The 23,119-nt window shown below is 39.4% G+C and overlaps 1 protein-coding gene across 5 annotated transcripts in view; it reads right to left on the bottom strand.

Moving 5' to 3' along the window:
• Positions 1-23,119, bottom strand: part of SOX5 (SRY-box transcription factor 5) — a 1,186,854-nt gene that overhangs the window by 231,892 nt on the left and 931,843 nt on the right. For all 5 annotated transcript variants that reach the window (XM_075551990.1, XM_075551991.1, XM_075551992.1 and 2 more), the window contains 2 exons: positions 12,695-12,867; positions 6,261-6,329 (listed from right to left, as the gene is read on the bottom strand). In XM_075551990.1, coding sequence (XP_075408105.1) covers positions 6,261-6,329; positions 12,695-12,867 — 242 coding nt within the window. The remainder of the gene's footprint in view (positions 1-6,260; positions 6,330-12,694; positions 12,868-23,119) is intronic.

Here is a 23,119-nt window from a genome sequence, read left to right as displayed (position 1 = left end):
ATCTAATTCCAAAGATCCTGTTCTCAATTAAATGGTTTCTAACATTTAATTATACTGTATTTCACACTGTAAAATGTGATTCAAGATCACCTGAAGAACCAAACTATTCCCTACATTTTATGGGATATACAGTACCTAGCTAAAAATACAGGGAAAGGGAGGGCCATTCTTCACTAAACCCTTAGCTCCAAGAACAAAAAGCAGTCCTAGTGTGCACATTCTGATTTTATGCACCAGGAGCAATGCCAGGGAGGGTTACTATAAGCCAATTCTTTACCTCCCACAGATCACAATGAACAATAGTTGCGTACTTTCATCAGAAAGCTAAATGCAGTGACTCTGTGGACACTGTTAATAAAGTTCAAATGATGACCTCTCAGTATGGAAATCATGATAAATATGCAGTTGGGAAAGAGGACCTCTAAATACAAACCCACTGCTGTTCAACCCAATTCCGACTCAGAGGGACCTTATAGGACAGAACAGAAGTGCCCGAGAGGCCTCCCACGGCCGCAATCTTCATAGAAGCAGATTGCCACATCTTTCTCCTACGGAACAGCTAGTGCCTGACAAGAGCTGACCTTTGGGTTAGTAGCTAAGGCCTCAATCACTGCATGATTAAGGATCCTGAAATCAAGCATAGTGTCTTTACATTCATCTCTAACTCTTGTGTGGAGTTCATGCTGGAGCATGTTATTGGATTGACCTTATTAGATGTTAACAAGAACCAAAAATGAAAGCCATCGCAAACTAGGGCATGCTTTCTGTGTACATGCTCAAAGCTATATAATAAACCATGTCCCACTCAATGCTTCAAGATGAATGGAAACTTGAGTTTCTAAGACATTCAATTAACTGTCATAATGGAAGCTGAGTAGAAGCTACCCACTCATTGAGTTTAAAGAAGATGTACACTGGTACAGATGGGTACTGGAAATACAGGGAATCCAGGGCGGATGATACCTCCAGGACCAGGGGTGTGAGGGGCGATACTGGGAGGGTAGAGGGAGAGTGGGTTGGAAAGATGGAACCAATAACAAGGATCTACATGTGACCTCCTCCCTGGGGGACGGAGAACAGAAAAGGGGGTGAAAGGAGACGTCGGACAGGGCAAGATATGACAAAATAATAATTTATAAATTATCAAGGGCTCATAAGGGAGAGGGGAGCGGGGAGGGATGGGGAAAAAGAGGACCTGATGCAAAGGGCATAAGTGGAGAGCAAGTGCTTTGAAAATGATGAGGGCAATGAATGTACAGTTATGCTTTGCACAATTTACGTATGTATGAATTGTGATAAGAGTTGTATGAACCCCTAATAAAATGTTTAAAACAAACAAACAAAGAAATAAATAAATAAAGTAATAGTGGATCAGGTCTAGATGAACCACGGCCTAAGATCATTATTAGAAACAAAAATAACGGGACCATCAATATGACAAACTGATGGAGCTAATGGAAAGAATAACTTAGGAATATGAGCAGTACAGTATATTCAATGAAACCAAAAGGAAACCCATGAAGACAATTGTGATTCATAACAGCCTTTATAGGCCATGGAGTGGCCACATCTTCATGAAAACACACTGCCATACCCTTCTCCTTCAGAGACAGTGAAGGGTTCCAACTACCATTTGACTAACAAAGAGGTGCTTAATCACTGCAGTAAAATGAGACCCCAGGGCTTTAATTATGTTGAGCTCACACATTGACTGACTGACTGACTCACTCACTCACTCACTACCATCATAATGAGGCTGTAGGACATGGTAGACCTGCCCTGTGGGTTTCTGAGCCTAACTCCATAAAGGAGTAGAAGGCTTCAGGCCTGTCTTTCTTCCTTTAACACCATAAGAGAAAAAGAAAGAAAGTTTTCCCTTGAAATTAAGTAGGAAGAAAGATACTATTATTTTCAAATATTAATCCATTTTACTACCTTTACCACTGTGCATTAAACCTAAACTTGATATAGCAAGTGAAATGGCTACATATTCTATCTTTTTAAAGAGTATGATCAGACAAAGCTATTAAAGGAAAACAATGCTGAATGGAGAAGACAGAAACTTCTTCCTGTTCCTAAAATTAAGAGACTTAAGAAATTTAAGAAATATATGTTATTTCTGGTAATATGCCTTTCTTTTATGTGCAGAGTGAACTGATTTAGAATTACATGATGTTGCAAAGAAAACAAATAAGAACATTCTTTATTCTTGCCTTTAATCCTACTATGTTATGTGAATAAATTGAATAAATGGCTATAATCCTAAAAACTCTATAAAGAAGATTGTAGGTTGAGTGTTCATTCCAAATAAAGGCTTGCAATTCTATAGCTAAGGTTTCTTTATGAAGAAATTGATTAAAGAGAGTTCATAAGGAGTCGCTCCTAAGCAATTAAATTCAACTATGAACTTGCAAACAACTTTGTATTTTAAATTTTACTAGATAATTCTAGAGTACAGCCAACCACCAACTAGGGTGGAGAAGACAGCATTAGCAGTCCAAGAAAGTATTCCAAGTAATGTGGGTAGCGGTGAAAGTATGTTATTATGTATGCATGTATAGGCCCAGACAGACTTACTCAGAGTAGTCATACACTCCTTAAATCAAATGAGAAATTCTACAAATGGAATTAAGACCATCTAACATTAGTATCACCTTAAAAAGACCTCACTAGGAGAGAACGAAAAGTGATGGGAACACCATCCTTCTTGTCATTTCCTAGACTCGCCAAGTTGCAAATGTTTACTCTGAGCTTTTATCAACCTAGTCTATCTAGCTGGTCTCACCTTCTACTGTTTGCTTTCACAAAGGGTTGGGTCAAACTAATGTCTTTGTGAGGAAAACAAAGATTTTAAAATCTCCTTGAATTGTGGATTATATAACTGTGTTGATCACTATTCAATCAATGAAGGAACTAGAATACAAGGTTTTCTAAGGTCCAGAGAGGCAGCAATGGCATGAGACACTTTATGAAATCTAACCAAGATGAATAATGTGAGTTGGTATGCCGACTTAGGTCTTTAAGTTGCATATTTAAGAGTACAAATGTCAAAAAAGAAAGAGTACAAATGTCATTCATGGGGACAAAAATCCACTGTTGAGTATTTCCAAGTTAAACTATAACCTGTTGTAAATTTTATGACAGCATCTGATTATGTGTGCATTATATGTAATTTATAATATTATTTGTTGTACATTTTATTTGCTTTCCATCATAGTAGGCTCAATTTTTTTTCTTTTCCTCTTTGTCCCATTTTGTGAAGGAAAAGGAAGAACAGAGAAGAAGTGGGAAATGGAGAGAGAATATTTCAAAAGAAATTGGTAAGAATTTATATAGGAAAACAAAAGACGTATACTACTTTTTAAATATTCTAATTCTACACACACCACTTCATTACATTTCCTCTGTTTGAAAAATATCTCAATAGATTAAATAATCTGAATATAATCACATATTATACAATTATATATACCTTTGTTTGGAAGAATGCTCCAAATTAAGAGCTTATTCTGCATATAGAACTATAGTTTACTTAATGAATATATTCAAAATTGAGCAAATGAATTCCTTTCAAATCACCTATCTTGCTCATTACTCATCTGTTGTGTAGAACATGTTCTAATTCCCACAATTTTTTTAAGTAATCGCGTGATGGTTTTGACGCCCTCCTTTCCATTTATCCACACTATCCCTTAAGTGAAGATCAGTACAGAGATATAATATGTCATTACCTTTCAACATTTCTCTCAAATTCCTTTCAATGTGGCATTACTTCCTGCAGGGACTATTCATTTAGATTTGTTGTTGGTTTGTTTGTTTCCTCCTGACCCTGTGAACTAGTAGATGTCAGCAGCTTCTAAACTATTACACTTTCACACTCAGAAAAATGTCTATCCATAGATGGAAAACTTTACAATGTATCACCTTTTTACCCTATCGACTTGTGTGAGCTTGGGCAAGTCATTAAACTTAGTCTTAGCTCTCTGGGAAATAGTGTCTATAAGCATCTATTTCTAGGACAGATTCATTTAAATGTTTTTCCTTAAAAAAGTCTAATGTTGGACAGTGTTAGATATGATAAAATAATAATTTATAAATTCTCAAGGGTTCATGAGTGAGGGGAGAGCTGGGAGGGAGGGGGAAAATGAGGAGCTGATGCCAGGGGCTTAAGTGGAGAGCAAATGTTTTGAGAATGATGAGGGCAAAGAATGAACAAATGTGCTTTACACATTGATGTAGGTTTGGATTGTGATAGGAATTGTATGAGGCCCCAATAAACTGATTTAAAAAAAAAAGAATAAGGCAGCGAGGGAAAGGGCAAGTAGAAGACTTACATTAAATTTGGCAAACAAAAAAAAAAGGCTAACATACATTATACAGTTCCATATTCTACAGAGAAATCACCATCCATTTCAATATTGTACTTTTATGAGAAAGTTTAAAGTACACACTTTGGCATAATGGTTTTAATTGTGAAGTAATTCCAAAATGGAACATTAAAGACTGAGGGTCGGTTTAAGCAGTCAGAACACCCACCTTACAAGTTTCATAAATAACTGTGTCTACAATAGGATGAGTTGATGCCTTTTATAATTCTGTTTAACAAAAGCCCCCATCTTGATAGAGAGTAAAAATACAGTTAAAAGTATAAGCACCCCATCAAATCCCAGAGAAAACAAGTGACTTGGCAGGGCCATAATGCTGATGACAGATTTCTATCTTAATGACAATAAAAAAATTGTCCTAACAATGCTTACATCCCAGTGAGTTCTTCAGAAATTTAAAACATTTTAAAAATAGCAAATGTGGCACCATCAGAAAACTATATTCAAAATCAATGCACTCAGATTGAAGAAAAACACATAAAATTCAAGGACTTTTTAAAACCAATTAATTGACTGAGCACACTGAGACACAAAAAGATAATAGCGCAGTAGATAGGTGCTATTTATGATTACAGAAAAAAAAAATGAGAACCCCTGGTTTAAGTATGTCCCCAAAGCTCCAACAGGTTCACTTACTATTCCAGGTACAACAAGAACAAAAATAAAACAAACAAACAAAAATGCCACAATCCTGAGTCAGGAAACTCCATGCCACTGGGTTTCAATGACTGGAATCTTTTGGGAAAAGGCCACCAGGCCTTTCTTCAAGGTGCCTCGAGGTGCTAACAGACCTATACCTTTGCGCACTGTCTCAGGGGTTAATTCTTACACAGCACAAAAGAGAAATCCTAATTGCAGCAGGTAATTTTGGATAATGATTCACATAGACAAAAAGGAAGATACTCTGTTACCAAATATGTGAACGCTTCTTTAATGTACTGATGAAATCATTGCAGCCTGTTTCTGGTGTTTGTACCATTCATAGTGATTAAATCATATTGGGCTCTCAGGATATAACTTCCAGAGGATGAATTTTCTTTTCCCCTTAGATTAGCTGACTACAAACCCCATGGTCACCTCCAGGTGCATGATGGCACCCAATGGCCTAGATTCACAGGCCCATGAAAGCGCTCCCTCTTCTCATGCTAGGCAGAGTATGCATTGAGCGCTGACTCTGAGCTTTGGCAGTGCGCTGTGGCTTCCATACATGATTTCACTAAATTCTCATGAATCTTCATGAAGTGTTTTGATTATCCTCTTTTTCCAGAAAAGGAACCTAAATATATTATCAAAGTTCATACTAGGAAGTGGTAGAAAAAGGATATTCTTCACAACTTACCTTATCCTATTAAAACCATAATGTCTTCATTATTTGACATCTTCATGCAAGAAAAGCTTGAGGGTTCTAGATCCCTCAGGCATGGATTCTATGGTCAGTAGCAAAGATGAATTTCCTCTCGACTGAAAAACCATGACCCTCTGTAAAAATCTACCTTTGCCACACAGAGCCCTTGACTACACAGTAAAAATGTCCTCTCTGCCATGGGTCCTCCAGCTGCAATTCTGTGGCACCTACCGTATTTGATTCCCTTGCGCTAGCCCGTTAAAACACTTAGGAATGCATTTAATATATCAACGTATAGCGGGGACATGAAACATCCTTCCATAATAATATCCTCACAGCACAGGAAGAAGCTGACACTCCGCGTGCTTGACTTGCACCTCCCCGACATGGTAGGGTGTGTGGCAGGGAGCCACAAGGTTTGCGTGGTAGAGAGGGCAACGATTTGGGGGTGAATCCAAGAGGAACTTTCCTCTGCAGGCTGTTTCTGTGCGTACATAGAAGGAAGCGTGCATGAAATGATGATTTCTGACCTGGATCTGTTGCTGAAGTAAGTTGATCTTGTGTTGTTGCTGCAGAAGCTGCTGCTGTTGTCTTGCGATCTGTGGAGAAATTGTACAAAAATAAATTAATTAAAAGTGTACTTGCAGTCCTGGAGGGAAGCCACTCATGTTTTATTTCTCAACGTTCGATTTGACACTGATCGCCATGTTGAAAATAGCCGCGGGGTGCTACTCAATGGTCTACAGTTCCTCCTAGTCCGGCTCCAACGTGACGCTCCGTCTTCAGGAGCAGGGTCTCGTTTGGCTCAGAGCAAGTGAAGCTCCGACACTGTACGAATGATTGGTGCCAGTGTGAAGGTGAGGGTGGCAACATCCCTCCTTTGGAAGATATACGATGAAGGCACAGCCCCAGCTATACCGAGCTTCCAGACGACGAAAGAGAAGAGCACTGTTAGGAAATGGTTTGTGCCCAAGCACATCAGTGGAACACAAAGCATCGGACGAGGCTGTCTTCCTTGAGTATGCAAGTGACACCAGTGGCCTGTATGTTCACTCTGACTCATGAAACCTCCTAAGTGTCTCACTGAAACTCTGCTGTGCAGGGTTTTCGATGGAGCGGATAGCTAAGCCAGTCGACTGAGATACCGCTTGTGAACTCCAACCTACCGCCGGGTCAGGAGCACACTTGCTGAGTGTTTGCAGCAGAGAGGACCCCCTCTCGACCTCGCTGACTCCCTCCCACTGCTGCTCCTGTCCAGCACAGCAAAACACATTCGCAAGCCACCCAACAAAATCCATTCTCATGTCTCCTCCCATTTATTTATCAAAATGATTTCTATGTTTAAAAAATGTATATTTCCATTTGAGTCACCAATTCCTAACAGTTCTCTGATTCTTCAGTTTTTCCTTTTTTTAAATTCTATTTTTTAATCCTCTCAATATTTAAGGCTTAAGTGTTTTCCTTTAATATCGATCTCTTTTCTGCCCTTAGATATTTGTAACATGACACTTTCTTGGCCTTGTCCCATCTTTCCTGGAGCTGGATTTCCGTAAGGCTCACTTTTTGACTCCCTTCCTTTCCCGCTATCCTTACTTTCACAGGTATATGCCAATGACTCACACCTGGGTTCCTCTTGTCTTCATCGGAGCTCTGAGAGCGTCAGGCTCGTTTACCCAAATGAATATTTGAAATTACTTCAAGTTCGACAAGTTCCAGATTTATTCAGAACTGAGTCTTCCATATGGTTGTCTTAAGTGTTTTCTAGCCCAGGAAATAGCACCGTAATTACCCTGTTATTTGCTCTCATACCATCTTCTATATTTACTTAACACTACATTACATGCTATGACTTTATATGTATTTGCTTTTGATTGTTTGACTTATTTATTACCATCTCTCGGTCTCCTAGGTAGACGTTCATAAAACACAGTGTAGGTAGGGATCATGTATATTTTGCTCAGCCATTTGTACAGAACCTGGTACATAATGGAGTATGGATCAAATATTTGATAATCTTTAATGTATAAACAAATAAGAAAAATTTGAAATTTTAATTATACAGTATAGGTTAGGTGGTATTCTAATGAGAATCCAATCCCTAAACTCAGGAAATGTATCTTTCTCATAAATATGCTACAGTTCTTAGTCTTATCACGTTGTGATCACTGTAATTTTAATTATAAAAATGCTTCCTTTCTTTTTGTATGTAGCTAAACATTCAAGAAATAATAGGTAGATGTAGAGTTCAGTACTATGATTCAAAGTTAAAATTCATGGTGCAAGTGGGTCGACACTGGCAATTTTTAAATTTCCTTTATGAACACGGGGAAATTATAATTATTTCAATGATTTCAGTTTATCTTGAGACTATCGTAAAATAAATGCCTTTTTTTTCTTAAGAAAGGCAGTGAAGAAGATGGTATACATTTCCCCCTTTGTCTAGTTGCTTCCTCCCAAGTATCAGCAATTCCAGTGGTATTCCAATAATTTAATTCCACCTTGAGAATATATATCATCAAGGATTTAGCCGTATTACGCCCTTTCACACTTTCTCTTTTCTACACCACTGTTATCTCTATTCATTGCCATAATAGCTCCCTGTGTTCTCTCTCTGTTTCCTCCCCTGCTTCTTATTGTCCATTACAAACCAACCCAAGAAATATTTTTTTAAATACAAATTGTGCTGTATAAGTCATCTCTTCAAAGACTTTCTGTCTGACCCCTGCAAGAAAAAACAAATGTCCATACAATTCTTCTAAGTCTCTATGTAGTTGGGCCTCTTACTACTTCTCTCTTAGTGATCCTCTAGGATCAGCCCTTGTGGGTTTTTTGTGACTGTAACCCTTTGTGGGAGTAAAAAGCCTCGTCTTTCTCCCATGCAGCAGTCAGTGGTTTTAAACTGCTGTCCTTGTGGTTAGCAGCCCAAACACAGCTCTATAGCTTTTGAAATCTACATCTCTAATATCTCTTCTTCCTCTTGCCCTGTCTCTCTATTCTAACCACACTACTCTCCCAAGTGCCTCTGAGACACGTCACCCAAGGACATTCCTGCCACTGGGCCTTCCTCCTTGCCTTTCTTTCCATCTTGAATACTCTTTCTGAGATAATCAGATTCTCCTTCACCTCTGACAAATTACTGACAGTCAAGGGATGTTGCCTTATCAACATGGTTTATCAAAGCACACATTCTAAAATATCCTGTGGTTTTATCTGCACCCTCCCTAATACCCTGATTAATGTTACATTTTAATACTTGTCCCCATATACTTTATTTACTTATTGTCTATATCTTCTACTAAAATTGAGATGCTTCTCTGGATTATTCTCTGCTGTACACCCTCAAATAGAACAGAGCCTGGACTCAAAAATATTTGCTGAATAGAGGCATATGGAATGGAGGTCAAAGTCTAGGAGGATCAGGAAACGGGTGCATCAAAATACTAGAATTCAAAGAGTACTCCACACTGAATAAAGAGTTCTGGGAGAAGGTTCATCTAGCTGAGCCTGACTAGTCTTAAGGTCTAAGTATTAAATGCGCTTCAGTAATTTGCCTGCGCCTGATGCCATGACCGGTAATCATGAAGTAGTGACTGCAAATGTCAATACTCAAATCCCTCGGGAGTGTGTCATTGTAAGGGACTTCCCTTGCACAAGCAGTTCAGTGCTGAGCTACGAACTGAAAACTTGAGAGTTCAAACCCACCCTGCAGGGGAAACATCTGCCATCCACTTCCATGGTAGCCAGTAACGCCTGTGAGGTAGCTAGTTCTACTGCATCACATGGTTACTGTGAGTCGAAAAGGACCTGCCAGATCTTACCAACAACAAAGTCAGAGCTACAGTATTTTATCAACAGAGACTGCACGGAAGCAGAATTGCCTATAGAAACCTGATCTGTTGACCTCAATAGGGACCTTCTCTCATGTAGTGTAGGCACCTTTACCTGACATCTTCCCACATAGGAGAGGACATCCAGAAGACTGTATAGCCCTCTAAAGTTCCAAAGAGAACATTAGAGGTCTTGAAAATGCTTTTTAAAGAATATCTAAAATCTTCTGTTGATATTCAAGGAGGGGGGCAGAATTGAAAGATGAAGAAATAAGCATTTTTTTGCACTATTGCAAATCGCTTAGATTTTCCAGGGTAAGACAACCCTCAGACTCATGAAATAGGGACCCCCTGCAATCAATCAGTCAACAGAATACAATAAAGTGGAGGGCCATGTTCAGAAGCTCCTAGGGTTTTCAAGAATTCAGATGTTTGTTTTGAGCTTTGCGAATTAAGGAAAATTTCAATTGTTTTTGGATGGCTACAAGCAAAAACGGAATTCTTTTGTCATAGCAGTAATCAAGAATATATAGAACTTTCAATAACAGGATAATTATATTATTCTGGGAAATAATGGAACATTTTATTGCAAATAGAAATGCTGTATTTCAAGGATAAATCAACAAGTCGGAAAGGGTAAACTGAATGGGGATGGGGTCTTTCACAGGCAGTGAATTTTGTTTCTTCACTTATTTCTCTTTCTGCTCATTTACATGTTAGAAAACTGTTTAAAAGGGTTTTTTAGGATGTATATGTTGTTGATAGGTACTGTTGAGTCAATTCCAATTCAAATCTCCATTATATACAACAGAACAAAATACTACCTGGTCCTGCTCCTATCCTCACAATCACTGTTGTGTTTACGTACATTGTCCAATGAATTAGCTAATCCATCTCAATGAAGATCTTCTGTTTTTACTGATCCTCAACTCCAGCAAACATTATGTCCTCCTCTGGAGACTAGTTCTTTTTTTTTAAACCATTTTTATTAGGGGCTCATACAACTCTTATCACAATCCATACATACATCAATTGTGTAAAGCACATTTGTACATTCATTGCCCTCATCATTCTCAAAACATTTGCTCTCCACCTAAGCCCCTGGCATCAACTCCTCATTTTCCCCCTCCCTCCCTACTCCTCCCTCCCTCATGAACCCTTGATAATTATAAATTTTTATTTTGTCATATCTTGCCCTGTCTGACGTCTCCCTTCACCCACTTTTCTGTTGTCCAATACTGGGAGGGTGGAGGGAGGGTAGATTTGAAAGGGGGAGCCAATTACAAGGATCTACATGTGACCTCCTCTCTGGGGGATGGAGACTAGTTCTTCCCGATAGTGTCCAAAGAGTGTATGACAAAACCCTACAACCCTTACTTCGAAGACACATTTTGGCTGCACTTCCAATAATGCATAGTTTATTAAATATTCCTTCCCAACATCATGCAAGGATGTGTGGAGAAGCAAGTGTTTTTGTTGTGTGACATGACGTCAGTTCTGATATACAGTGACCCTGTGAGGGCACCTTGGGGGTTCTTAGGTTGTCATATCTTTTCTACTAGTGGAAATGATGACGGGCTTGACCTACTGATCTTTTGGTTACCAGTGACGCACGTAAACATTTTTCCATAAGCACCACCAAGAAACAAATACCATAAATAGTAGCCTTATTATATTTGGAATAGACTCAGTAGTACTGGGTTTTCCATTTGGAAAGATGATGCACTGAACAAATAACATGGAGTATACAGGGAATTAGCCTTGTAAAATGGGTGCTATCCTTGTAGGTAAGCTGTCCCCACTAAGCCCTCTACCTTCCCTTCAAAGTAATACCAAATTTCTGCCCATAATAGTTTGTGTATGTGTCAGTTCTTATTGTCAGTTTTCTGCACCTGTAATTCACTTGAAGTAACACTTTTAAAGTCCAACAATGAAAGTTTAAATTGAAAGTTGGGTAGCTTTCCTGATGTGTAAAGAGCACTGACCCTAATTCCAATGGAAATTGATCATATTCCTCATCAGAGGCTTCTAATTATTTGTCATTGTCTGAAATTATTTTGCTTATTCGTTTGTTCCTTTGTTAACTGCCTTTCTACTAGATCAGTGGTTCTCAACCTTCCTAATACCATGACCCTTTAAAACAGTTCCTCATGTGGTGACCACCCCCCAACCATAAAAATAATTTTCGCTGCTACTTCATAACTGTAATGTTGCTACTGTTAGGAATCTGGTGCCCCTGGGAAAGGGTCGTTCGACCCCCAAAGGGGTTGTTAATATCAGGTTGAGAACCACTGGATTAGAATGTGGGAACCCTGGCTTTGTCTGTCGGATTACTTAAATTAGCTTCAGCCATCAGTTAGTAGAGTCCCAGACAAGGAAAAGCACTCAGTCATTGTCTCTTGTGTGAATAAATCATAGCTGCTGCAATGGTTTGAGTGGTAACTTCCATGAACGTAATCTAAGAAACTTAGCTCTGGCATCCACTCTTAAAACTTTGGATTGCTATTCTGTCTTGCACATACCTCCAGTTGGGCTACATCCTAACTGTCTGAATTCTACATGTGCAAAACTATCTTTTCCAAACTAGTACTTCTGTTTCTGGTGATGGCACCACCATTTCCTCTACGACTAAGGTTCTAAGCCTCTTCACCTTCCATCCGTCTGTCCAAAAAGTTCTAGAAATATAACTCTTCTATGTGTTCACTCTTTTTATCTCTTTATCTATAGGCATCACCACACCCAATTTATATTGCCATACCTTACTAAGATTATGCAATTCTCACACTACAACCAAAACTCAGCTTCTTTGAATCCTACCTATTCTTGACAACTCATCTCAAATATCACTAGTTTGATGAATTCTTTCATAATGTCCTTATTTACGAATGCTCTTTTTACTTTGCATGTTTTTTGCACCGTGCCCATAATCTATTAAAATCTCATCTTCATTAACATGATTTCTATATCACTTATCACCAGAGTAGTCCAGATTTTTCATTTCAGAGTTTTTAATTGGTTTTGATTTTTTCCAATTTGAAGGGAGTGGTACGCTTAGTCATCTTTGTATGTCTAGGTCCCAAAGTGTGGTATCGGGGTTAACATGTGTGAGGAAATGGTTGTCTGTCGATATTACTCACCTGTTCTTGCTGCTGTTTGGCCAGTTCCATTTGCTGGCGCTGCTTCTCAATCTGAGAGGCGGCCAATTTCTTCTGCTCATCATGGGCAGCCAATAGCTGTTCCCGTAGACTGGTGAGCTGATTGATCATGCCCATGAGTTGCCTCTCTTTCTCAGCCAGGCTCTCAGGAGTCCCTGAAAATCATATGGAGATAATACATATAAGAAAAATAGATATGAGAAGAAAGTAATTGCCAATGGCAATAAGCTCTTTTGTACAGATAAGATTCCAAACATAAAGTGCAATTTAAACACACACATGCCTTACTTAATCAAGATTTTTCACAGAACAGTAAAAGTGATGGCTGTTTACTCACTACAAAAATATCCACATGAACAAGCACTGATTGCTTTTTAAACAATTAGTTATGAGAATTCTTCTTTTAAGCCTTTTTTCCTTTCATTTTGTAAGTAAACTTTAAAATGGTTGTTGAGCAGATACTATTATTTTTAAAGTTCTATGCTGGGGTCTGTGTTCAAGAGAATAAGTTCTGAAGCACATTCCTGGCCTCTAGTCATTTTCATCAAATTAAAATTATGAAACAAAATACAGTATTAATAGCCATGATTATTAAACAAGAGGACAAACAATACTTATCAATGATAGATTTTCCCATTATTGAAAAAGAATACTGAATAAACTAAGTAATTCCATTTCAAAGGAAGAAAGATAAACCAGGTTTGTTAGTCTGGGTAAACTAGGGAAACAATCAACAGAAACGCATATGTATAAGAGTTTTATATAAAGGGTAAGTGTACATCATAAAAGTATCTCAACCCAGTGCTGCCAAAGCCCATAAGTCCAACATTAGTGTAAATGTCCAACACCAATCCACAAAATCCTCCTCCACCTCACAACACACACATAATGATGCTGACTGCAGGAGGAAAAGCGAATCAGTGAATATGTCAGCATCTCAGCGCTGGCAGGGGTCTCCACACGGCTGCTCCAGCCCCCAGGGCTGCATCGGGGTAGGTCCATGTGGATTCTCCTAAGGGATGTCTCACAGGAAATGACCTGTGCCAGCTGAAGCAGGGAACTGGTTAAGGCAGCTGCACCCTGATCTGAACATCAGAAAGCAAGAGACCCAAGAGCTAGAAAGGTGAGGCTCACCGAGCCATTTATCTCTCTGCCCTTCAATTAACTCCACATGTGTTCATCGGCCAGGTGAGCACAATAAACATTAACTATCTCACCAGGTAAGCCAATCAAGTTTTAGAGCATTTTCCCATAAGTCACTCAGATCTTCTCTTTAACAACAAAATAATCATATTGGGAACAGAAATTCAGGCCAACACAAAATTCTTAAGTATGGTTGGCAAACTAACCTCACATTGTGGGACACCTGAGATCATCTGACAGGGCTTCCAAAAGCTTGGGAAAATGTGCATTTAAAAGACAATTGAGATTTTCCAAGAACTTGTTAAAGCCCCCTTGTATATAAATCCAATTTTGTAGAAGTAATGCTGGTCACTCAAAAGAAATTGTATGCTAAAATATTTAAAATCTTCTTGGGTTAAAACAGTCATTTGATATGTAGGACATGTGAGTTCACTGAAACAGAAACGATATTACTTTTAATTGTTCTTTTAAAACTCACTCGATAGACAAGGCTCCTATGGCAAATAGCAGCAGTAGGAGAGATCACACATTTTAATTACAATTTTCACTTAAAATATAAGACACTAAGCCCTATTTTAATAATGGATGTGCCACCTGAAATATTTAATTAGATAGAGAATCTGTTATAACTCAAGTTACCCTTTCCCAAACCATTGCACTTGCCCTACCAATTTGTGCTAAAAAAAACAAACCTGTGCTTTTTCAGGAAGTAGTAGCTATAGTTAGTGGTTTATAATTTTTATGTGCGTATTTGGAATGGAACTAAGTCTTCTAATATAAAGAGACATGTGGCTTAGTGGTTAAGCCTTGGTCTGCTGTATGCAAGGGCAGCAGTTCAAAACCACCACTCCGTGAGAGAAAGATGGAGCTTTCTACTCCTGTAAAGAGTTATAGACTCAGAAACACACTGGGGAAGTTCTACCCTTTCCTATAGAGTCACTATATGTCAGAATCAACCCAATGGCAGTGAAACAACCGTATGCATGAAAACCATGTGCTACACTCCTTATCAACAGCACCAAAACATCGTCAAGGTAGATCTCAAACCAAACTTACTGCCATCAAATCTATTCTAAATTGTGGCAACCCTACAGGACACGGTAAGATTGCCTGCTTTAAGTTTCCAAGATCTGAACTCTTTTTTTTTTTTTAGTACTTTTATTGGGGGCTCTTAAAACTCATCACAATCCATACATACATCCAGTGTGTCAAGCACATTTGCACATATGCTGCCATCATCATTTTCAAAGCATTCTCTTCCCACTTGAGCCTCTGATATCAGCTCCCCATTTCTTCCCCCTCCCTCCCCTGCCTGCCCTCCATCACAAACCCTTGATAAGTTATAGATTATTATTTTCATATCTTACATCGTCCTTCATCGCCCCTCACCCACTTTTCAGTTGTTCATCCCTCTGAGACAATCCTTGGGATCAATTCCCCCTTTCTAGCCCCACCCTCCTCTAATCCTCCTGGAATCAATACTCTGCTTGTTGGCCCTGAGGGGCTTATCTATCCTGGATTCCCTGTGTGACAGGCTCTTATCTATAGCAGTGTGCATGTTCTGGTCTAATCCAATTTGTAAGGTAGAATTGAGGTCACGATAGTGGGGGGAAGGAAGCACCAAAGAACTAGATGAAAGTTGTGTGCTTCATCGGTGCTATCCTGCACCCTAATGGCTCATTTCTTCCCTGTGACAATCCCTAAGGGGATGTATAATTGTCTACAGATGGGTATGGCGTCTCCACTCCATGCCTCCCACCCTATTCACCTTTGGTATATTTTTGTTCTGGGTTTTAAATGCCTGGTATCTGATCCCATCAGCACCTCATGATTGCACAGGTTGGTGTGCTTCTTCCATCTGGACTTTGTTGCTTCTCAACTAGATGGCCGTTTGTTTATCTTCAAGCCTTTAAGACCCCACATATTATATCTTTTGATAGCCGGGCACCATCAGCTTGACCTGAACTCTTACAGGAGTAGAAAGATCTCTCTTTCTCCCACAGAGCCTCTGGTAATTGCAAATTGCTGACCTTTGGTTATCAGCTTGACTCCTAATGACTAGGCCTCCTGATCTCCTCTCTGGAGAGATATACATTATGTATTTACCAATAATTGTATTATATCTCAGGTATTTGGATTCCATCTCTCTCTCAAACTCACTGTCATCATGGCGACCCTGTAGAGCAAGGGTAAAACTGGCCTTGTGAGACTTTAACTGTTTATAGGAGTAGAGTGCTTCATCTTTCTCCTGCACATAGGGGCTGGTGGTTTTGAACTTCTGACCCTGCAGCTCACAGCCCAACTCATAATGACTATACCACCTGGGCGCCTATTTCATCACTAAAGAAGAGAATTGACCTAAAAATAAATAACTGTGTGCCTGTTGTTAATTAGAACCCTAGTATTTAAGAGTAATTTTTAAGTATACCTACTCAATTCCAGCAGCACACACAGAACCTCCTCCCCCGAGTGGTGAAAACCAGAAACATCTCTAGATATTACCAAATTTCCGAGGGGGCAACACCAATTGGGAACCGAGTCACTCACAAAGAAGGAGCCTGGTGGATCTGTTAGGGAAGCATTAGACTTCTAACCACGAGGTCTGTGGTTCAAATTCATCAACTACTCTGCTGGAAAAAGATGAAGATGTCTGCTCCCACATCAATATACCTCCTCAGAGACCCTAAAGGGTAGTTCTATTCTGGCCTCTTATGTCTCTCTCTGAATCAGAATCAACTCGGTGGCTGTTTGTTCAGTTTAGTGTGGGTTTTGTGTTATAGACAGATCAAAACACTAAATATCATAGGTAGAAATCACAAGAGTTCTACAGAATTTGGGTTTTTTTGGCACACATTTATTTGTATTATGAGTGTGGAAATACTTTAAAGCTTTCAAGAGTTTTAAAAATCATTCAATCTAATTTTTTTATTAATCATTTTATTGGGGGCTTGTACAATTCTTATCACAATCCATTCATCCATAAATTGTGTCAAGCACATATGTACATTTGTTGCCATCATCATTCTCAAAACAGTTGCCTTCCACTTGAGCCCTTAATATCTGCTGCTCATTTTCCTCCTCCCTACCTCATGAACCCTTCATAATTAATAAATTATTGTTATTTTGTCATATGTTACACTGTCCGACGTCTTACCCCTCCTTCTTCTCTGCTGTCCATCCCCCAGGGAGGAGGCTAGACAGTAGATTCTTGTAATCAGTTCCCCCTTTCTACCCTACATTCCCTCCACCCTCCAGGCATCGCCACTCTCACCACTGGTCCTGGAGAGACATCTGCCCTGGATTCCCTGTGTTTCCAGTTGCTATCTGTACCAGTGTACATCCTCTGGTCTAGCCAGATTTGTAAGGTAGAATTAAGATCATCATAGTGGGGGAGGGGGAAGTATTTAAGAACTAGAGGAAAGTTATATGTTTCATTATTGCTACCCTGCACCCTCTCTTGTTCATCTCCTCCCTACAACCATGGAATAACCAATCATCACGTAAGTGGAGCAGTCTTTTAAGACAGGAAGAATTAGTCTCAAATATTCGCTTTGTCACAAATCTCATATGTGATTTTGGATAATTAATGTCTCTGAGTATCAGTTTATTCATATGTAAAATGGGAATAGTAGCAAATGATTTTGCTATTATAATTTTCTAAGGGAAATATTAAGAAAGTGCCTGACACATATTAGACATGCAATCAATAGTAATCTGCAACTTCTATTAAAAATAACATATAATGGAACGAAACTAAGACATTAACCTGATTTCCAAAAACTCAATCCACTAGTGTGTGGAAGAATTCAAGCCACATGACAGAAAATCTTTTTGATTACATCAAGCTTCTCTACTTGATAAATTTTTATTTTAAAACAGGAAAATGTCTCAGGTTGATTACATTATCCATATCCAATGATCTAGCTAGCATCTCAATAAGTTATGGATTCCATGCCCTCAAAAAATAAATCATGACTTTGTAAATATTTTTATTTTAGAATCCTCACACTCACCCCTTGCACAAATTTATATTTTTAAAATGGTATAAAACACTTTTTCTTTGGAAAAACTTGGAGAATATGTTATTTTTCAAAGGTAAATTTCAGAATAGAAAAAAAAGTTGAGTTATATCCATTATGTTTTGAATATTATTATGAAATAGATGCCATAAACCGTACTGTTCACTTTGGTGTTGATGGGATGGGTGATCACCTCATACTCCAATTGAGACCTAGGGGCGGACTGTCCTATCCTACCGCTGGCTGTAGCGAGGCAGCTGGTATCCTGAGAAACAGAAAGCCCCTGATTTGAAAAGTCACTTTTGGCTTTTAGACACTGCCAAACTTATCTTGTAAACTTATAACGCTGTGTGCCAGCAGCTCTTCTTTAGTGCTTATGAAATAGTGTTCACAAACTGGAAAAAAAAAAACTTAATCATCAGTGACAGAGGAGCCAAACTCCAAGCCTAGCAACATAAAAGCATTAAACCTTTACTTTATTTCAAAGTAAATGACTCCATGTTTTGTACTTTCTTGATCATGGACTCCTATGCTGAACAAATTCCAGACCCAACTCTTGCCTCAGCTAATAACCAGTGTTCCCAGTCCCTATATAAAAGTGTCTGTACATATATGTATCTAGTTTAATGTGCAAACAAAAGAGTCGCAAGGTTGGTTTATTAAAAGCAAAGTTTTAAAACAACCTTAAAGGCGATCTAATCCCTTAACCTATCTAAATGCTGAAATTTTGGGTTTCACAGTTTAAATTTACCAAGGATCCCATGTTAGATTATGTACTTGGGATCTGATACCTATTCCAAACCTAATGTCACCTAAAAAAAAGGCAAAACCACAACATCACTTTCATGCCATATATGGAATCTGTTTTCCCACCTTTATTTTCAAATTAGACACCCCGCACGATCCATTTGATCCCCCCTTGAATATATGTAGCATGTATCTTTAATTCTTTAGCTCTCTGAGGGTTTGGAGAACCACTGCATGGAGCCTATCTTTAAATCCACTATTGGCAGTTCTAGAGTTATTTGGCATTTGAGATTATATGCCCCAATTTCTAAAAAGAACGAAATTTTAAAGTTTTCATAAAGAGTCAATTTTTAAACTTCACCAGCTGGCAGCTGAAATCCTCCAGATAACCAGATTCACCACTGTGGTAAGCCTGTGTCAATTTTAGCTATGTCAGAAGTTGTGCATTAAGATCTGGGTATGGACAATCGTCCATCCATGACCCCAACAACATGCATACCAGACTTTCAAGAACTCCTCCAAAAAGGCAGGTGTGAAGACTGGCTTAGCCTTTCCTGAGTTACCTGGCCAGAAAACCTCCCAAGTAATGCCCTCCTTTTAGAACCTCATTAAGACAAAAATATTTATGAGAGAATTTTTCATGTAGTTATTTGTGTTATAATTCTACACAGAAACATTAAGTCAGCACAATACAAATTTTGCAATTACTTTGCTAAAAACCAAATGCTCTGTTGAGAGTGTTAAAGCCACCATGGATCCTCTACTTCAGTGGTTCTCAAACTTCCTAATGCCACAACCCTTTAATACAGTTCCTCATATTGTGGTAATGCTCAACCGTAAAATTATTTTTGTCGCTACTTCATAACTGTAATTTTGCTACTGTTGTGAATCATAATGTAAATATCTGATATGCAGGATGTATTTTAATTGTTACAAATTGAACATAATCACAGCTGAATATAAAAACATAACCGACAAGCATCCAGATTACGTTTCCATGGTCAGATATATATATTCTTTTTGCAGTAGTTGATGATTTTACATTTACCCAGAATTATAATTCATAAAGTGTCATTTTACCTCTAATACTGCTGCTTTCAACACAGCAGCTGCTTTTAACAGAGTAGCTGTTTTCAACACAGCAGCTGCTTTCTACACAGTAGCTCCTCTCTACACAAGTGTGACTGGTTCGCATAAGTACATTATGGTGCCAACCCCGTCACATACACCTGTATTTGTATGGGGTGTATGTGATGGGGTTAGCGTGATGATGTCATCACGCCAAGTACTTGTATGTGGGTGTATCTGCATGTGGGCGGATCGCCTGGAGACGGATGGAGGAGCAGTGTCTCAGAAAATAAGTATTTTCTGATGGTCTTAGGCGACCCCGGTGAAAGGGCCATTCGGCCCTCAAAGGGGTTGTGTCCTCCAGGTTAAGAACCACTGCTCTAGCTACTGCCCTCAGGTAAAGTGCCAATCAAATCACCTGACAATCCATGTAATGGAACTTCATGCTAGCTGACAAACTATGTAACACTCTTGGTCACCTACTAGAGACACAAGTAGACATAACTTAATGTTTCTTGTATGCTGAGTTTAATATATTTCTCAATAACAATAAGGCCACTCAAGCTAAGGGGTCTGGGTGGTATCGTGGGTTACATGTTGAGCTGGCTGTTCGCCACAAAAGCTCAAACTTCACCTTCCTTTCATACAACTGTTAATCAATGCTTTTGCCATAGAAAAGGGCAAAACCCTATAGAGTGGCCAATTAGGAAACCCTATACTCGGCTGGTTAGGGAAGAAGAGGCTAATAACTCCCCAGACTGAAATTCCACTCATAATGTATATTGCCTGTTTGATGCTGGCATGGATTTTTAGTCAAACCGTTTTGTTCTGCAAAAGCGTTTGCTGTGTGTGTATGTGTGTGTGTGTTCATTATATATTGTTTCTATTGCACCTTTAAAACCTAATTACTTCTTATTTCCAAAATACTGAAGCATAAAATGAAATAAATTCTGACGGGAAAATAATCTAATCTGAGAAACAAATATATGCTTGGAGAAGTGCGTGACCTTTACTAACTCACATTGTTTCCTGAAAAATGAGATTGATGTTAAGTAGGTATGACAACTGCTTACTGATAGTTAAATTGTAAATCAAATGCTAACTTATTTCTTCCCTTAAAAAATGTTTACCATGTTCATTTTTTAAAGGGAGCAAGAGGAAGAAAAATGGTTTCAAACTTTGCCAAGCTGTACCTTTTTCATATTCGTCCAAATATCCTGAGAGTAACTTAGTGATGACAACTTAAAGGCATCACTTAGGAATTGAGCACAATCCTAACTTGGCTTTAGTCTTAACTATTCAAGAAAGGGATCCATGCGCAAGCACACACACTCCCCCCAACCCACACACGCACACGCGCGCACACGCACACACACACACACACACACACACACACACACCCCTCACCCTTATCCTCTCCTCCCCCACCCCCTATCAAAAACTGCATATATCTACATGGAACTTTATTTGCCTCGTTAAAAATAGCTGCCAAACAGCTCAGCCATTGTGCATTTCTGATTGGGGGGTGGTGGTGGCATGAAAACCACATTCCTGGGCTACACCATAAACACTATCCCTGACCCCCCAAGAACCTTTAAGTCAAATTCATTTACCCCCAGAGGGCAACACGCTATTGTACCCTCTCCACTTCCTAGCCACCTATGAACAATGGGTAGTAATTGCAACTGTCACGGGCAGTCAGTAGGAAAAATAACCCAGCTCCTATTTTCCCAGTGTACTGCCAAACCTGATCCGAGTACCTAATAACCAGGCCTCCAACAGAAGAAAGACCTACAGTTGCTTTTAAAATGCATCAGAAAACAGCTTTTTGTACAGAACCAAAGAACAATAACCAAACGTGTGGTTTGAATGTGAGGCTTAAAAAACTCAAAATTAAAGAGAGAAACTTCTTTTGTGACTGAACTGTAGCTTCCTAAACTAACCCCCAGGCAAGCCTGAAAGGGCAGCTGAGCCTCTCTCCTCTAAGCTTAGCATCACTGCTGCTACCGCTTTTAAGTCTGACTTGTGAGGGAAGCCAAGGGAGGGAAAAAGTGCCCTACAATGGAATGAGATCACAAGGCTGGGAAAGGTGGTCTCTGCGTTCCTCTGCTGTTCCCTGGGTTACGGAACTAAAGAACATTGGAGAATAGCTTTCTGAACCTCAAGTGCAAGTGAGGGTTAAAGTGGATCAAAATAATACAAAAGAGACAGCTGAGAGAGATGAGACTTTCTACTCCCATAAAGAGCTACTGTCTCCGAAGCCCAGGGACCGGTCCCCTCTGTCCCATACGGTTGCTATGGGTTGGAACTGACTCAATGGCAGAGTTTGAGGAGGCAGTTTCAGAAAATGGAACTTCTTAGTTCTCCTCAAACATTATCTTCAAGTCCCACAACCCCCGCCCCCTGTGGGTTTCATTGGCTTCAAGTGGATTCCAACTCTAAGCAGCTCTATAGAGGGCAGAGCAGAACTGTTCCCAGTGGCTTGTCAAGTCTGCAGTCTTTACAAAAGCAGGCCGCCAAGGTCTTGTCTCGGAGAGCGCGAACCTCATGGCTAGCAAGTAGGTGCGCTCCCTGCTGTGCTACCCAAGTCCTTTAAGGCGCACTGACGATCCTGCATTTGAAGTCTAGGAGACGCCAGCAGAGGTTTGGGTTATACCTGGTGCCAGGAGAGACCAGTCTCTGGATGAGGACATCATGCTTGGTGAAGCAGAGGAGTAAGAAAAAGGAGGAAGGCCTCCACAACATGGACTGACACCTGGCTGCGCCCTGGGGCTCAAACTTAAGAACCACTGGGAGGGCCGCTCAGGACCAGGCAGTATTTCCTTCCGAGGTGGAACTGACAGGATGCCACCATACAATAATGTTTCACATTCGGGCGCAGTCATTCTCCCGCTACCGGTTCACACCTAATCACAGGCCAAAATATGTTAACCCAGGGTTCTGAATGCTAACGTTCTTCTGGATGTTCCTAAATATTCAGACATTAAGAGCCCAGCAAGCCAAACATTTGCAAAGACTGACTCTATGTTTGCCTTTCTTCCGGTTGTTCTTTGGAAGCCTGAGAGAGACAACTGCCTCTTTCAGTGTGAAAACATATGCACATATGCACCAGGCAAAGAAACTACTAAGACTTCTGCATATACATTCATATTAATCAAATAAGGCTAAATATGTATTCAGCTTCCATCGATATGTAAACAGTAATACAGAGCTAACATTTAAATATTAAGATATAATCTTGAGGTTATGCATTTTTTTCATATTGATTCTATTTTATAAATCTTAGCAGCCTATTGGCAACAAGGAGAAAGCTCTAGATTGTCTATTATGCCCTGTGAAAACATGCTTTTAAATTAGCTGAAGAGCCCTACTTGATTGTGTGTTTATATGAGAAAATTATTTCTTCCCTTGCTATTAATAAAGGCTCGTT

The sequence above is a fragment of the Tenrec ecaudatus genome, chromosome 6 (assembly GCF_050624435.1).
Source record: "Tenrec ecaudatus isolate mTenEca1 chromosome 6, mTenEca1.hap1, whole genome shotgun sequence".
In the NCBI taxonomy this organism is placed as follows: domain Eukaryota; kingdom Metazoa; phylum Chordata; class Mammalia; order Afrosoricida; family Tenrecidae; genus Tenrec; species Tenrec ecaudatus.
This window is presented reverse-complemented; position numbering and strand designations above follow the sequence as displayed.